The following is an 18950-nucleotide window of genomic DNA, read 5'->3' on the forward strand; positions in this document are numbered from 1 at the left end:
TAGAAGTGATTTCAATTCAGTAGGTGGAGGGATAATAAGCTCTTGTGACTGAAAGCTGAAATTAGGTAAATTCATATTAAAAGTAAATTGCTAACAATGTCAGTAACTAGCCAGTGAAAGCCCTCGGAGAACTGTGTTCTCCTCAGTGGAATCCTGAGCCACCTCCTCCCCAGCCATGCTCCTCCGAGCTTCCCCTCTGTGCTTTGCAGGTGGTCAAGGATTACGAGTACCCTAATTTAGTGCAGCCTAAAACCTATGCTGCTCTTATCAAATGTACACACAATGTATAGAGGACCTCCAAAAGCACAAGTTGTACTAATGACAGTAAGAGTGCTGTTGGGAGATTAAAACCCAACTGTTTTAACCTGGCTCTACTACAGGTTTTGAAAACAACATTTGGGCCATGTAATCAATGCCTTTATTAAAGCCATTTTTAGCGAATAAATTTTTATGAAATAAAATCCTTACTTCTGTATTTATTTACTCTTTAAAATTTACTTTCAAGCCATCTGCCTTGGAGGTTCACCAAGCCTGACAAAGCCCTCACTCCTCAATGTTTACCTCCATTTGCCTGTTTGCATTGGTTGACAAATGGTTTTTTCCATCTGTTCTCAAATGATAAGCATTGTTAGTGCTAAGCCTTCCACCTTTCTGTCCCGGTGGGGTACTGGCTTTCCAATTACCCTCTCCTGCTGTTGTAAACTGATAAAGTTACCACATGGCAGTCCCATGTTGGATTGCCACGAGGGAGCTGGTTACCTGCCCTAGAAAAATACTTTAATTAGTGGCTTTTGAGGTCTAAGTAATTGCCTTCATTTTGCACATCTACGAAAAAGATGTCTGTCTCCCTACTGTTTTTCTTGACATTAAAATGAGATGATTTACAGGTTTTGATGGTAATTCATTAAAAATAACTGAGCTATTGTTGCCCATTACTGTCACCTTTGATTAGTTTAAATGCAGCTATGACTGTATTCTTCCTACATAATTTATCTCCTAGAAAAGAATTGCATCTCTGAATGTCAAAGGAAATATTCAGACAAAGATTCAGAGTTGGCAGAAGAAAAAATTTTATAAGGAATATAAAACTTTCTTTCTACCTCAAGTAGCAGAGGTATAGCCAACAGAGTTTTATATACCCTTTGAAACACATTTGCCAATGGCCACCCTCACAGCCAGGAAACCAGATGAAAGAAATGATGGGACAAAACCAACACTAAATTAATTATTGTTGGGTGCATAAAGTTCTTGTGAAACCTCTTTACTTCATCCTTGCCCTTTCAGCTGGTATGGAGCTGCAGAACAGGCTTGTAGTCTCAATATCATGGTACCAGACAAAATAAAGCACTGAGCTACTTTTAACTGGCAAACAAACAAATGAAAAAAAAATTAATACATGACCGAGTGATTAGTAGCTTAAGGATTTACCTTTCCAACTATTTTAGTCAGCATGAAATTCAGTCATTGCATGATCATTACAGGCCTCATCCAGCTTCACAGAAAGCCAAAGAAATGATGGCCAGACAGCACTTCAGAGGATTTGCAAGAAATCTGTGCAGACATTTACTTTCAGATTAATATGCCTTGCAAAAAGTTGAATACAAGTGGCTGTATTCCACTGGATGCAAGTATTGGATAACTTGCCAACGTTATTAGAGCAGTCTATCACTTAGTCCACAAACAAGAAAATTCCATTTTCTAGACAGAATGCCTATTTCCATTTCTGAAAAATCAAAGTCCTTGGACTTTTTATTTTTAAAATCTTTTTATTAAGAAAAAGCTTCTCTTTTTACATAGAAAAGATACAGAGGAAGGTAAGTTAATGCAGTAGAATCCATTACCTCATGTAATAGCTATACAATTGAACATTAATGACAAAAGTTTCAGAAAACCTAAATATTATAAAAAGCCACCTCCAAAATAAGACTCTGACAGAGCAAGAGCGAAACACAAAAATGAACAACACTGAACAACTGTGGACCACAAGTGTGTAGAAAGACACAGCCAGTACAGCACAAGAGGCCTTGGACAAAAGGATGTTCCTGTTGCAGTATTATGCCTTCAACAGAAAAATTAGGTAAGTTTAATTCTTTAAGAAATCTTGGTATCTGCTATATCCTGCAATTTATTTATTTGATTTTCCAGGTTTTCAGAGCTGGAAAACCTTTTAATCTTTGCTTAAAAAGAAACTCCAATAGAGAGTGTCGAATTCTTAAATGTTCTTGTTTTGTCATGTCTTCCGACAATGTGAAATGTTTAATTCAAAGCTGTGGAGTGAAATGAGTACTCTTGCATTGCCATCTGTGATAGCCTTTACTGAAGCTTGCTCAAGTCTACAGAGCTCTGTCACAGTACCTTCAAGGCACGTTCCTGTAAACTCAGGCAAATTCACGAGCACTCCAGCGATGGCAAGGTTAGAAACACCATCAGGAAGTAAAGTCATCTCAGAAATGGGTAATGTGTAGATTGAAAAAGTATATGGGGAAAATAATGAGGACAGACACTTGGATGGCAAGAGAAGACAAATATTTATTTTTACTGACTTTTAACTGGTGTTAAGATTGCTTGAGAGACATCCAGTAAATGTGTAAGACCACCACAGATGTGACTACATATGCATATTCTGTCTATCTCACTACCACGCCCTCTCATTATAAAGGCACTAACTATAAATAGTACGAAAACAGACAGATAAAATGCCAGAACAAAAAAGGATTGCTTGTATGGACCTCTATGTTCATGTTTGTATACATTCATGCTTTAAATGTACAATTTTAAAATTAATTTATGAGGTCACCTTTATTTTGGCAGTACAACTGATAAAATGAAACATGCAGATCGCACAGCTTGACAAAACTCAGTGCATAATTTTGTCAGAATGAAGCAGGTCTTTATCACCCCTCATGAGCTGGTAATACATTCATATTAAAAGGCAAAAACCCCCACCCTAAACAGATAACATCTGGCTTCTGTTTAATTCATCTGCTTTTCCACATCTTCTCCAACATCTTTGGATAGTAAAATCTACGTCTGACCACAGGTTAAATTGGATGGTTATATTTTAACAGTCTTCATAGTGCAGCAAGGCAAGACAGAGCTGCCTGTGTTCACTGTTCTATCTCCAGGCTGTCCATTTTTAAGTCGGGTGGTTTAAAGCTAATCACTTCTTCATAGGTAAGTTCTGTAAAGGTGGGGGGTAAGGGAGACAGAAGAATTAGGTGATATTCTCTTAAAAAGAAAAATTCCAGACAAAACAGTTCTATAGATTCATGTGACTTGTAGTTTGTATTTCCAGCCTTTTTTGAGTCCAGATTAACAAAATAGACCGAATTCAATAGGAATCCTTCTCTTAACCTCAGATTACAAATTTGACTCACAAATACTGTTATTGTACAACACCACTGTGCCCTTCAACTAATTACTAAAACACACAGGCCCTGAAACGGAAACATCAATGCTGTCAGACGACCTGCCAAAATGATGTAATAAAAGACAAAATGTAATGGAAAATGGAATCTCTAAAAGCACCCAAATAGGTTTTAAAATATACACTTCTAACTGTAGAGCATGTTCTTGATCATCTCTCAGTCAACTGCCTTCAATATAAATCATTTGCAATTCTGTGCTAATGCCTTACAATCTGTTCTGGGTTTTGTTTTTTTTTCTGGGAGGGGTGTTGTGTTTTACTATAACTAATGTAATTTTAAGGTCCTCTGGAAAAAAATTTTCTTCTGTTTTAGAAGCATGTAACAGTTCTATTTTCATCAAGAAGGGCTTTGCTAGAACATGGGTTCAGTACTATTTTACCCTGCTTTAGGAATAATCCTTTATCTTTTCATGTTGACAGTCATGTCCTGTTGTCTGCCTTGGACATGAATAGAATATGTTGTCAGTGGCTGCCTCTTATGTATTTTATCAAGTTTGATACCATATTTTAAGAACTTACCCTGTTCACATATAACATATGGCTAACAATGCATTACTTCAGGTTCTGTTTTCCAAACAGTGATGTTTAGATCATATCAAACTCATACCTATTAGTTTGTTTATTAAATAACTCTAAGACAGCTGCTACACCTGCAAGTGTACCTACAACTCCTCTAAAAAGTATGTAAAAAATCTTCTGCTTGTGCTCTAGTTGTGTTACTCTGTATCATGGTGTACAGTGAGCCACATGCCAGTTTCAGTGAAGGATTTCTCTGAAAGAAATTATGGGTGCAGAACTGCAGAGGTGGGAGGATTTGGTAGGAGGCTCTTTCAGTGACTGAGGTATAGGTATTGAACAGCAGCTGGTTACAGCCAGCTCCAAGAAGGAGCTAGAGTAGTCCTGAGCGAACTTGGAGGAAGCCAGTGTCCTCACAAACTGGACACCTGGAACTGTATTAGAAATTATTCTCCCTGTCTGTACATTGTATGCTTATAAAGCTCCTTACCCGCTTCTCATGCCGTCTACTCAGCAGAGCTGTGTGCAACTGGAGCAACAGCTAAGAGAATGTGTAGCATTCAACTCTGAGTAGCACACTTTTGTCCTCTAAAATTTTGAAATATTTTCTAACTGATTAAACACTTCTGTAAGAAATCTATGAGCTTGGGCTGCAAGCCTCAGCAGTGTGCAGTGGAGGCCAAGGAAACTCTGAAGTACATAATGTGTAAGACAAAGTGTCTAAAATATCATTTTACCTTGGTGTTAAGTCCCTCTTGGAATCAAGTGCCACTGATTTTTAATTTGAACAGAAAAAGAGGAGAATTATGCCATTGACATCTTGAGAAACCGGGTCAATATTTCATCAACACTACAAACATTTTATACAATCCTACTTAAATGTGTCACCATGCAGAACACAAAAATAAAAAGCTTATTCCCCTAGACAAAAATATGGCCAGAAGGAAGGAGGAAGTGCTGCACATCCTATGTAATTTTTTAGATTTCTCTCTCAGGCCTTTTTTTTCCCCTGTATAAAGAAGGAATTTGATCTGTAGTTCCAGCAAGGACAGTGATGTAGAAAATAATACATGATAAATTTAACAATAAATGATATGATACCGCTCTTCCTAGAGAATTTACCTTCACCTTCTCATTTCAGTTTAGAAGGTGTTAAGCTAAGATTGTTCCTGAAATAATTTCAACGGAGTTTCATCACAAACAGAAATCAGCTTCATGACTCAGAAATTGTTAAAATTTCCGGTTTAAGACGTGGTCAACTGAAACAGCAGAAGGAAATAAAAAAAGGTAACTCTTAAGTATAGCAGGGAATTGAACCCAGCTCTCTACAAATAAGATCTATGGGTGGTGCTGGAGGCTGCCAGATTTTGTGGAGGAGGAGATGTGTAAGGAGTGAGCGATGCAAGCCAATCCTCCTTGTTTGTACAGACACAGTAGACTTCTAGAACTATTAGTTTTCTACAATATTATTCTCAATTTAAAATTTCTAGTGAGGAATTTTTAGCATAATATGTCCCCATTAGACAGTGATGAAATTGGATTGTACTTTTCAGTGTAGTTGCAATCAAATGTTTGGCCACCTTACTTCTGTGATACTGCAGTGCAATATGACCATGATGCAAGCATGGGATTAACTAACAAAAGATTGCTGCAGTATTTCTCAAAGAAAGGTTCTGGGGTGTGACTCCGAAGTAAAAGCATCAACTCTCATCTCAAACAGAAGCAATAGCATAGTTTAGTTATTAATCCTAATTTCTTAGCTATCTAAAGAATTATTAACAAAATACACATCCATGGGGAAAATACTACTTTCTGGTTCTGAAAGAGCTAGACCAGAATCCCAAATAGTGTCACTTGCCCTACAACACTTACTTCAGCTGGGGATCTGATCTATAAAACTAAAAGCAAAACAGAATGTGTGATTACCTGGTAACTAACATCAGCTTTTAGTTAAGTTTAAAACTGTGTACAGGGAATCTAGTGAGGAGATGATAGAATGAGGGAAGGGAGCAAAGTTCGGAGAGGAAACACAACCCTTTCCACCTCTCCACTCCCACAAGTACATACAGGGACTTGTTTGCCTGAGGCTTAGAAGTTCAAATTCCTCTGGTTAGAAATGGAGGAAACCCACAATTTAAATAAGGTTTTGTTTTGGTGCACGTATTAACTGCTGCGTGCAATTCTGTTACCTTTCCATTCCTCTATGGTTCGTTCCTTATTCTCTATTGACTCGTCGTACAGCTCGGCCTCAGGTTCATCATCCGGATCGTGATACTGCACAAAATATGGATGTGCAAGCGCTTCCGAGGCAGTAATTCTTTTATCACTGTCTAATATAAGCATCTTCTCAAGAAGATCTACAGCTAAGGGAGAAAGACAAACGTGGTTCAAAGCCAGAAGACACCATCTAGAAATAAAAAAAGAGGCACTTGTCGACACACAGTCTACCCTCACTCACCTTAAACACAGTTAACATCACTGGCAAACTCACAAAATTCAGGCAACATAACAAATAAGTTTTGAAGATTTTATACTGTGAGTACAATTTTCAGAGCTGAAGGAAGCTTCTGGTTTGCTTGTGGTATGCACAAAAGTTCATAATAGTCTATTTGAGATCTGATTCACTTCTTCAGACATCCAAGGACTTAATTCTAAAAACATCTGCGTGTGCTTATAAGTTAAATATGTGCTTAAGTTTGCACTGATGAGGACCAAGTTAAGTAACTCGTGAATAATAAAATGTGAATGTGAGACTACACTTTTAATTAGCTGCACCAATGAAAAAATCAGATAAAAACCCCAAAGGAACTCTACAAGACCCAGAATAAGCAGTTGATAGTTGAAGAATACTAGAAATGAGAGATATCTGTAAGGCTGAAATTAGTTTTGTAAGTAAATTTTATCCTAACTATTTAAAATATTATAAAAAAATTGGTAGTGCTTTCATATAAGCATTGGCATTAATTTGTCCTTATCATATTAATACATAGGATGCTCTTATGTACCTCAGGCAAATAAATCCCATTTTTTGTAAGAAAGTGTTCACAGCTACTTCTATTTGTAAGAATAAAATTAGCATTAATACACAGAATGAATTAAGAAATGGTCCTGTGTAGGGCTAGGAGTTGAACTCAGTGATCCTTGTGTGTTCCTTCCACCTCACCATCCTCTGTGATTCTGTGAAAACATTTTAACTCACAAGACTTCCCTATAACGTGCACCTGATGGAACTGACCAGGCGCTGTAGTGAAATGACTCTGATGACTCAAACGTGCCCTTTGCCATACCACAGGAAAAGCTTCACAGAAACATCTCTTTTGCACAGGCAGAACCAACTGATTAGACATAAAAGCAATTGTATGGGATCAGACCAAGGGTCTGCCTAGCCCAGTATCCTGTGTCCAACAATGGCTCATATATTCCTAGGAAATAATACTCAAAAGGGTCATTCAAACAGCTATGCTTCCTGGTATGTTCTGCTTGCCAGCCATTTACAGCTCATGGCCTTCCTGAGCCAGAAGTGATGTCTCTAATCTAGATCCCATGACATTTTTACTTATTCCTGCTATTAGCTGGCTTTTGCTTTTCATCCATGGACTGTTTCCACAGGAGATTCCCAAAACCTCCACCAGAAACAAAAGACACAGGCTTCATGAAGGGAAAACAGTCTCAGGATGAAAGGTTAAGCAATGTTCTTCTCACTGGTCTGATCATTACTAATATGGGATCATACAGCAAAGGAAGGATTACGTTCCTATGTTAGTGAAAAATTTTATTTGTATTAGTCTTACTTTCTTACCTAATGGATTGGCACCACGAAATACTGCTTTCAAATCCTGTTGAGGCATATGTGGAAGAGATTCAATATATTTTCTTGCCTAGGAATAAATCAATATACATACCATATGCACAGAGGTTACATTTTTGCTCAATAGTAACCACATTAAATCTAATAAACTCAACATTATATTTTTAATATTTCTTATACATGGAAAACCTTTACATATAACCATAATGTATGACTTTGTTTTAAGCAATCACTCCTGTATACTGTACAATAAGCCAGAGAGTTTTAAGCAGGTGTATTTTGGTGTAAGGGTTGTGTGCTAGCTGGTCTTTGAACTAGCCTGAACTTAAGCCTTTTAAAAAATATTTGTGTTACACAGATGCCTCTCTCACTTAGCAATACTGTTAGAAGGACACTATCTGCAGAAGGCTAACTAAGCATCCTTGGCCTACTAAAGACAACAAAGGAAATAAAGTGGTTCATATTAAGCAGCTCCATGGCTTCAAGCGAGATAACAGAATTGTGGAGTCACCTTCTGGAGTATTATGAAGTGACTATAAAATACTATGATATATCACCTGTGCAATCCTACAACCACACTTGGGAAACAGATCCTGTTCCTTACACTGTTCTCTCTCAGCTATCATTATTTCTGCAGCTACAATGAATCGACATAAAGATATTTTAAATCATTACATAACAAAGCCTCTTTTCAAACTGTGTTCTAGTTTAACAAGGCAGATACATTTATTTTTTCTGTGTTTTGTAAGATGTAAGCATATTCTATCAAAACTCTAGATTGCCATTAAAGACATATTTCAGAGTCTTACTAAAAGAAGAAAGCCTTTATGCATTACATCCCCAACTTGTTAAAATGATATTAGTGTTTTCCCTTTTTATTATGGGGTTTGACAGCAGCCAGGCTTTGTTAAAGGATGATTTCTTCTGAGTAGCTGTAGCCTGTCAGGCAGAGAAGGATGTTTAAACACCTAAAGTCAAACACAGGCTTCACTGCACCCATTTTATGCCCCTAAGGTTCATAAAGGCAGCTAATACCTCCTAGATGGTCAAAAGGTCAAGGTGTGCTGCTCTTATTAGAGCTAAGTCTTCCAGGACATTAGTTTACATATATATATATATATTCATATATATATATGAACAGCAAGGCAAAAGAGAGCTATCACACATTCTTTCATGGAAGCTACAGACTAGGGTAGAAACAAGGTAGCTTTATCTTATGAAAAATATCTGTGGATTTGTGGATTATTTGTTTCTCTATAGACATCAATCAACATCACTAATCCAAACATGACTGAACAAGATATAGTAAAAATTACCTTCAACCTTGTCCAGAAGTCCTTTGGAAACAACATAGACCTATCAAAGTATACTTACCAACCTGTCCCCTCTGCATATATATTCACCACAGAAACCCAACCAACAGAATCCAGATGTTTAAATTATTCTGAAATACAAAATACCTCAGTAACTTGTGCTGAAACATCCCATAAGGCTGATCTTTCGGTTTCCAATTCTTTAATCCTCTACTTATAACTGAAAATAGGCTTGGCATTTCAGCAAATTTCTGACCTTGCTGTTAGAGGAATGTTACAAATTGTCTGTGGCTGCAAGCTGCATTAAGAAATATCTAAACAATAAGGCAAAATCACATGGTGAAAAGAACTACAATGAAGGGACTTCCTTGCAAGTGGCAATTACCTCCAAGCAAGGTATGCACCTCCTTTGACATTGCTCCTCTAACCAGGCAGCAGCACTAGCCCAGAGGTGACCTAGCAGCACTCCCATTCATTAACCTGGTTTTTGTGTTCTCCCTGTGCCCTACAGCTATAATTAGCCCCAGAAAACAGTTTCAAGACTCCTGTAGCTCACTGAGGTATGGTCTGAAACACAAGAAATTAAAAGACAGAACCAGATACTATTTCCAGTAAATAACTAAAGTGCTTAATCCCATGAGCAAAAGTTCACAATCTTCCTTGTTGTAGGTAAATCACACATTTGTATACACTACTCTGTAAAAACTGTGGTATCTTAATAACAATACATAAATGCTACATAAGGACCTACAGGACTATGAAAGACTATAAAAGAACCTATGCTTGGGTCAGCACAGTATGAGATTTGCAGGTTGATGCAGTCCCTGGCAAAAGGATGGATGCTTAGTTAGCCTCCTGCTCCAGCCATTCTTAGGTACCCAAAACCTCTGGGACTGTGCTTTGGCTGATTAAGTTTCATTATGCATGGACCTTCCAGAAATACAGCACTGTTCTGGCTCTCCCACTGCTCCTGCTTACTTAACCCACTAATGTATTCATTAGTAAGGTCAAAGGAAACCCATCAATATACACACAAGCTGAAAAAAAGCCATTAGTATTAGTCTGAAGTGTATACAGAAAACGTGTAAGATAACAGCTGCAGCTAGGGAGGTATCTGTGTGCTCTTGTTTATCTGAACTTTTACACTGTGCTCATCACCTGCCTTTATCAATCAACACCACATCTCACTCCTCAGCTGGATGTCCATGGCTATTCCTTACAGTGAACCCTTCAAGCACATCTTTAGCAGAGAAATAAAGTAGAAATTGTTCATTTACTAGATTACTATTTTAAAGAAGTCACATGTAGATTTAAAAAGCACACTCTTAACTATGGGTATTATCAGGGAAATAGACCTCATGCAAGGATTCAGAGAGATGAATAAATATGATTTTCAAATTAAGGATCTAACTCATGCAGAACACACATATCTCTGTTTAGAATCCTTACAACAATGGAAATTATAAAAATTACAGAGACAACAGCTTTAATAGCAACAATATAATGCTCTGAGCTGTGCAAGAGTTTGAATATTTTTTATTATAAGAATAGCAGCAAATTAAAAGATCATCAGGATTAACTGTTTAACTCCTTTCAAAAACTAAGTACACGAGAACAAGTATCAAAATTAATCCAACTGATAGTCAAGGGATCTGGATACCTCCAAAAAGCACATTTTTTGAATGGTGGCATTCTAGCAGCAAAAAAACAGAGACAATTTTAAGGTGTTTGCTCATTTCCAAATCAGAGTATCTGTGTAACACAGTCAGTGACATATGATGCCAATTAGAGAAAGAATGTCAGTTAACCAAATGAAGCTGGGAACTCACATGTTCTGATGATATCTTCTTCAGAAGTTCAGAGCTGGGTGTGCCCACAACTTCCATTATTCTTTTCAGTTGATCGATATCTTCATTATTTCAGGGAAATAAACAGCACATGGGCCCTCTGGGTTTAGACAACTAATGAGCTTCCACGTACATAACTAAGATGTTTAAAAGTATTCAGCACGAAAATTTTACCACAATCCATGGAAAGATACAAATTCATACCTGCTTAAGCCTAGTCCTGGAGTATCCAATTATCTACTGTACCAGATTAATCTGCCAGGTATGTCAGTTGCATGAGAAATACTGTTTTTCTCTCCTAGGTCCCAATTTAATAACTTTATGCTTAATCTTAATAGCACATTTATGTTTCAGCAATCTGAGGGATTTCTGAAGATCAGTCTAATATGATACAGCACACAAGGCAAGATGACTAATCTGAAAACTGGTGAGTAAAAAGTTCTTATTTTGTAGCTTTAAAAATCGGTCTCAGGATTAAAACTTTGAAAATGTTCATATTTCATTGTCATAGATGACCTGTATATTAGTTTTTTATAGAGATTCAAGATTATTTTACAGCTTAATTTAAATTGATGTAATCATACAACTACAGACAATATTTTATAACAGAAAAAAAATCTGAATTCTTGAAAACTAGATGTACTGATTTTTCCAAATACCATGTATCATGTAATCAAACAGTCTGAGGGACAGTCATCTCCATATGATGAACACCTGGAGAATGCCTGTGGTTACAATAGACTCTAATGATGCTGAGCACAATAGAAAGGTCAGTGCAGAGACTTGGTCTCAAGCTATCTCAACAGTATTCCAGGTAACTCTAATGTCATGATGTTTTGCACCAGGCAACAGCTTAGTTTTAGCAGAAGTATTTGCTTTTTGAGGGGTTTCGGAGTTGCAAGAAATGTCAGTGTTTAGCACAGAAGAATGTGCCTTTGTTTCTTCTATTAAAAGCTTTTCTCCTCTGATGCAGTCTTATTCCTTATTATGTGTTTTTATTCAGCTTTCTTTTATTATTTTACTGCTCTCCTCAGCAACGCCTCTTTTTTTTTTTTCTCCTGCCAGCACAGGAAACGCCAATGGAAATCCCTGATGCTCCATCAGGGGCCACAGCACAGTGCTGCGGAAAAGAGGGTTTTGTTGCTCCTGTGGCATTTCTGGAACTTGCTGACTTTTTTTAATAACAGGACACAATAGGCTAATTAGTTAATTTATTATTTAAAAGTTAACTCATTTGCATTTTAGGAACTTCCAGCCTAAAAGCAGTTCTATTTTTAAAAATCATATTAGCTGATAAAAAATTGTGCCTTTACTCAGCTTCAGTTTTAGCATGTGTTATTTGAATAAGATCCACACATGGAAGAAGTCTACTCTGTTGTAACTAGTTTATTATTTAAATACAGATACACAACAAAGTATAAATGTAACTTACTGTTGTTTAGGAACATCTGTTACTGGTTTTTATCCTAGCAGTGGGTCTCATATTCAGTTGTCGTATACACACTGAACTGAAAGATTAGCAAATTGTTTACTCTTTTACCAGTTTGTGACCTCAACAATATTTTCATAGAAACACTCATTTCCTTAGGAAAAAAAATGAAAAATTAGAGAGTTATTTTTATAGCTGCATTTTAAGTTTTATATTAAGGATACAATCATTTCCTGGAAATAGAGCCTTCCCTTTCAATAGCTCTGCCATGATACATCCGACTGACCATATGTCAACTGCCAAAAAACAGAGAGAGAAATGTATACAATGAATCAAAGTAATCCTTAAACACAGTTGCCTCTTGGTTTAAAACTATCACTCCATCCAGCTGTAGCAAAATGCAAGCCTTCACAGTTTACCTGTTTGATTGTAGTGCATCCAATTTAACATAATTTCTGGAGCTCTGTACCATCTTGTTGCAACATATCCAGTCATTTCATCATCAGTTTGTCGAGCTAAACCAAAGTCTAAAATCTACAGAATAAAAATAAAATAATAATTTTTAAAAATGCCCTTTCACTTCTGTTATAGGTCTTGATTTTCCCCATTACTCATTTCTGAGTTTAACATAGTCCCTCACTATTGGTGGAGTAAATCAGGAGCACTCTGCAGATGAGCTCATCTGCTGTCCCTGCTGTATCCCTGTAGCCCAGGGGTCTACACAAAGATGCTTCCACTACAACAAGCCTGGCCCTTTGTTCTCTACAGTAAACTTTACATTTTGCCTAGAGTTCAATTTTCCATTGACATTCATTTGCTAAAAATATAAGCACTGTTGCTATAAGAAATGAAACACTATTATCAGCTGGGGATGTGTGTGTAAAGCACCAACAGCAAGTGCCAGTAACCATTTCAAGACTACATGAGCTGATCACAAATCTGCAGAATTTCTGTTGTTTCCCTCTGGTGTCTAAACATTTACCCCAATCACACATCAACCTGATGCCACTAGGAGAGAAACATATATCCTGCATAAAAAGGTAGATTTAACTCATATACCATGTTTTCGGTAGCATTTGCACACCAAAGCAACAAAGGAGCTCTGTTTAAGTACAGATAGGCTTGACTGCAAAATGTTCCCCTCCATATGGTTTCCCTTGCTTAGTTTACATTGATGGGAAGTTTTCTCAATTGATTTTTTTCTGTTCATCTTTGTTTTCTATTCTGTTCTCTGATTAGTCTATGTCCCACTAATTATGGACCCTAGCTCTAAGAGAGTGTGCTGTGAAAGTGTACCGTCTGAGCCTCAATGCTGTTAAGTCAGTCGAGCTAGCTAGCATCTCCACATAAAAATGTGAATAAGACTATTGAATATCTCTCATGATAAGATCCAGGATTATTAATTAAGCTGATGGCTAATCCTTTTCATTGGCAATAAGAGAATTTCAAGAGGTTCATTCAAAATTCCTCAGTTATAATCCAATTAAAAGATATAAAAAGCCTAAATAAAAATATTAAGATATAAATAACACATTAACATCTTTATCCATAACATACTTTAAAAGCATAATGTATTTCTGAAATAGGGAAAGAAAAATGGATGAGGCAAACAAGGCACAAACAATGGCATGAAACTCAAACACTAATGCTCTTATATTTTTAAGAGTTTTTGCAATATTTTTCCCTAACAGCTGGTCCCTTCTATTAAATATGCACACACACATTTTCCTTCTTTCTGTTTCTAGTTAGTTTTTGTTTGTACTTGGAAACATCTACTGGTTTGCTCTATTAAAAATAATTTGAGGAAGTAAAGCTATATATATAAACAAAGCAGAGAGTGGTGTAACAAATGCTAGGCAGGGAGATGCACAGAGAGCACAATAATAGAAGAAAAACAGTAAAAGTCTCCTTTACTTAGAGTACAAAAATAGAGCACACATTTTAGAGTGCATGATCAGAAACAGATGACCCATAAAATTTACAGATGCTGAACATACATGCACGAAGACATTAAAGAGATAATAATGAAACTTGCTGAGCATCTGCAATGTCACTGAACCAAACAGGAACTACAGTTTCTCACCACAAATCCGGATTAATGCAAGAACCTAACTGCACTGCTCTTATTCACTATTGTGATTTTTTGCTGATCTTGTAGTATTTGGAGTTTTTTCTTAAATCCCTTGCAGCTGGAATAAAGCGATTACATCAGAGTATTAGAAACAGGGAGAAAGACATTTCTGGCTGTAATAGTGAAATGCTAAATTTCTCATTCTTAGGTTTAAAGGCTTAGAAAGCTAAAAGACATATTTTCCTTTTCCGGAGTCTCATGTTTATTATGCAATATTGTATCACACAGATACACAAAGAGATGTATTTATATAGTTGTGTATATTCAAATAGCATCTGAGAAGTGTGGATTACATGGTTCTTTTTGGTTGGTTGTGGTTTTTTTGGGTTTTTTTGTTTTTTTTTTTTTTTACTGCCTGTAACTGGTAATAGTGCTATATTTTTTGCCATCATTATTTAATTTGGCTTATATGCTCTACAGATATAAAAATGAAAGTTTTTATAAGGTTTTATCTAAATATGGCAGATGCAGATACATATCACAGGTCAGGCTTCCAAGATATACTCAGTTAAGTACTCACTCACGGGTCAAATTACTAGCTAATTATTAACCCCACCATCTGTGGGGTATATAGGGATGAACATTTTGCAAAGATTCTTGCGTTCATATTAAATTACCATTTGGGAGAAAACACATGTGCATGGAAATGGTTTTTAGATGCCAGGGGAGGAACAGTAGCAAACAGTTGAAACTAATGGATTCAGAAATAAGAATAGTAGCTAATGTTTTCTCAGAAAACTGTCATCTTGAGAGCTTTTACAACATTCTTCACTACAACAGTATGATACTTACTCTCAATTCACAGTCTTCATTTACAGCTAGGTTGCTGGGCTTCAGGTCCTGTGGCAGAACACAGTTAGTCAAGTACTATTTTAACCTTTTAAAATATATTGTAACTATTTCTTAGTAACACACTTGATGCACAGAGGGACACGTTGTATTAATCTTTACTACATCAATGAGTGAACTCACCCGGTGGATGATTCCAGCTGAGTGAATATACTGTGAAACAAAAAAAGAAAAAAAAAGGTATTATTTGAATTTAGAGGTGAAAGGAGGTAGAAGTCACTTGTCTTATTCTTTTGTTTCTGAGACTGACTGTTTTATATACAGAAAATACTTACGTCACACCAGGTTTTCAGATCAGAGGTATGTCAAACTTCAAAACCTTCCTGTTTTGTCTTATCCAGAACTGGATATTTCAAGAAAAGTAATCATGAGTTACTAGATTCCATCATGAAAGAAAGCACTTGCAGTGATTCCTCTGTTGAAAGTTTCTTTCCAATCTGGAATTTGTTCCAGTCTTAGCTGGATGTTCATGTTGATCAGCTAGTGGCTCAGTGAAGTTACAGTATGGGAAGGTAACTTATCATGTAAGAAACCAAAATACCTACCTAGGCCACAGCATTACTTCAGGTCCACTTTCAAAGGAGAGACCTAAAGTAGTATTTCCATGGCTATTTAGTGTCTCTGCTACTTTACATAAAACATTTAAAATCAAAGATTCAGGAAAGCTTATTCTGTCATTGCCTATCCTTCCCTTGTCAGGATTAATAGCAAATTTATCTATCATATTACTGACCAACATCAGCAAGACCTTGAAAACCTTCTCTTTTATTCTCTAGAGGTGAATTCACCTTTTTTAAGAGTGGTGATTATATGCAAAATTTGTATAGTAACTGGGAAAACCCCAAAAAACCACAAGGGCATTCTCCATGTTCCAGACCTAAGCACTGTTTATCAGAAGGCAAGGCCACCTCTTGGTTCTCCTCACAACAGCTGTGAGAGGCTCAGTGAAGACGAAACCAAACTACTGCTTGTGACAGAAGGAGCTGTGTCCCTGCTCTGCTGAGATGATCACAAGAGCTCCTCTCGGTGCCACCAAGCAGTGCTCTACCAGCCAGCTCAGGAGCCTGGCAAACTGCAGCTCCACACCAATACTGTGACTGCTCATTCAGCTCCTGCAGGATGCAAAGCCTGTGCTCCACACTGCTGAACGCACTCATCAATACCAGCGAGCCCAAAGTACATTCAGATATATGAATACAAGTTACAATGATTCCAGCACATGTGTGAGGACATATACATGATATACATGATCAAATGTTCTTCAACTGGAATTTCAATTCCAGAAGAGACAAGCCACTCCTCTTCAAAACAGAGCCAGAAATGCACCTGAGTGCATTTCTGAAATTAATATTCACTTAGAGCACAATTCTTACTACGATTTAGCTCTGACACAAAAGATAGACTTATAAACAAAACCTCAAGCTGGATAATTAATGCCAGAATCCATCTTCATAATTAAGCTATTAACTCAGGTAAATGAGGCAAAATAATTAAGGTCTCAGTTTTGCAATTTTTGTTCACTAAAATCTGCACTTAAATTGACAGAACCTGCATGCATGAATAAGAATTACTGTCTCAGGCACAAGGTGACTTGCTGAAAATCATGCAATAAGTATATTTCAGAGTTAGTGTTTACCATGGCTTGCTTTCAAACATATAGTTATTTTCCGTGTCTAAAATATCAGTTACTGTTCAGTTAGTTAGTAAAGCAGCTGAGTCCTCTCTTTTCTGTTTGCTTACACCTGGGAAAATCTATACTGATCTGAGAAAAAACTTAGCACCCAGTAATGGGAAACATTACCTACTTCTTCATCTGTTTATAGACACTTATATGTTTAACATCAGCAAAATTATACATATTTTGATTCTTTTGGCAGAAAATTTTGCTCAGTTTCATTGCCAGTCACCTGTGTTATCTAACTGTATAAATTAAACTGGTACAGCTGGAGGAAACAATGACTTTACAGGTAGAGTAAATCCTAAGTGATTGTGTGCAACATTGTACATGGCTGGGATAAATTTCTACTTCCAGACATTTCCCAAAGGACCCAACTGACCTGGTTATCTCTTCACCCATGTGGCACTCTCTACAAAAATCAGGACTGTGTTTTTTCAAACTGGCTTATGCCTTTCAAAGCAAAAACATGAGTTACTTGCCATATTGTTCTTTATCCATTTCACATTTTTCAGAATTTTGGAGACACTATATGGCAAGTCCTGCAATAGTAACTTAAATGGAACTGATCTAAACTTAACATTCAAGAAGAGTATTCACATGTATTGTGCATATAAACATTGGTAGGCTTGGTTAGAGAAATGATCTGATAATTTCTGAAATGATTGCTGCTACCTGTACACTCGTAAGACATGAAAAAAACCTCTTTACGTACCTGTCATTGCAATGAACCAGTAATTAATACAACATTTAGACTGTTGACTCTAAAACTCCTGCACTCAGTACCTTAAGACCTCGAAGTAACTGATAGATGAGAAACTGTATATGATCATCTGTTAACTTCTGGCACTTCACAATGTTATTCAGGTCAGCACCCATTAAATTTGTCACAAGATACCTGTGAAAATAAAACAGGAAGAAGAAAACAAAGAAACACACCTCACTGAAGAATGGCAGAATGTAAATCCTTCTAGAAGCAACACATCTAAAGAGCATCTACATATGCTCATGTAGGATCCTTTTCTACAGTCTAATAACACAGTTTATATCCTTTAAATCAACTGTGAGCTTTAATAATGCAATCACTGCTATGAGATTTGGTATAATTAAAAAGAAAAATCCTTACAGTATATTAAAAGCTTTTATCTCTGTTTTCTCCATGACAGACTACACCAGTGATATATGCAACGTATTTTTTGATGAAGAAGAAGCCTCACCCAAGACCAAAATGGGAGCCTGAGGCACTGGAAACACTAGACCTGAAAGGCCTTGGGGTATCTGATGGCGGAGGATGGAGATTAACATTAGATTGGTTGAAGTCAGACTGTTTTGTGTAACTTCCCTCCCTGTTCCCACTGGAAGTTTTATTTTTTGACAAATTTTGCAGAAATGTTGATCCTTTCCAAAAACAGCACTGGGACAAAAGCATGCACCTGTCATACCCAGTTCCCATTTGCCCCAGAGTCGAAGGGGTTTGGCCACTAATTTCCATGGAGACAAAACCAGATTAATTACTACTTCTTCTGCTAAATTTTTTACCTAAGAGCTTATACATTATGTAAACCAAGAGGAACTCAGCATAAATTGTGTTTTTGAGTAACACCAAAATATATGTAATCCTAGGTTAGTCAGGACTCTAGCTTGAATTTACCTTGTCTCAGTTAAACAGCAGAATACTTTCCTGCATTCCTGAACTGTTCCATCTATCTGTGAAAAGATAACCTACAGCTAACACATAATTGAACTGAAAAGGTTTTAAGTTTTCTAGAACTTATGCAGCTTTAAACCACTCACCATATACCTACAATCTTATTAATTATTATTTAAAATGTACAAAAATGAAATCCATCTTCCTGCCATGTCTTTTGTGGAAAAGTTGCAAAAAGGTTTTTACAAAGCCAACTCTGCTGCAAGTCTATTAGAATAGAAATGTATGTACTTCCTTTTTAAAACCA

At 36.7% G+C, this 18950-nt stretch overlaps 1 protein-coding gene across 1 annotated transcript in view; it reads right to left on the minus strand.

The window, feature by feature from the left end:
* Nucleotides 1-1769: 1769 nt before the first annotated feature.
* The window catches only part of MAPK11 (mitogen-activated protein kinase 11), a 32277-nt gene continuing 15096 nt past the window's right edge, over nucleotides 1770-18950 (minus strand). Inside the window, exons 4-12 of the mRNA XM_050325010.1 lie at nucleotides 17782-17893; nucleotides 15444-15473; nucleotides 15264-15311; nucleotides 12760-12874; nucleotides 12565-12636; nucleotides 10894-10973; nucleotides 7743-7821; nucleotides 6133-6306; nucleotides 1770-3181 (exon numbers count right to left, since the gene is read on the minus strand). Of these exons, the coding sequence (XP_050180967.1) occupies nucleotides 3108-3181; nucleotides 6133-6306; nucleotides 7743-7821; nucleotides 10894-10973; nucleotides 12565-12636; nucleotides 12760-12874; nucleotides 15264-15311; nucleotides 15444-15473; nucleotides 17782-17893 (784 nt within the window). The 3' untranslated portion in view covers nucleotides 1770-3107. The remainder of the gene's footprint in view (nucleotides 3182-6132; nucleotides 6307-7742; nucleotides 7822-10893; nucleotides 10974-12564; nucleotides 12637-12759; nucleotides 12875-15263; nucleotides 15312-15443; nucleotides 15474-17781; nucleotides 17894-18950) is intronic.

This window comes from Myiozetetes cayanensis, unplaced genomic scaffold (genome assembly GCF_022539395.1).
Source record: "Myiozetetes cayanensis isolate MyiCay16 unplaced genomic scaffold, myiCay2020 scf3, whole genome shotgun sequence".
NCBI lineage: Eukaryota > Metazoa > Chordata > Aves > Passeriformes > Tyrannidae > Myiozetetes > Myiozetetes cayanensis.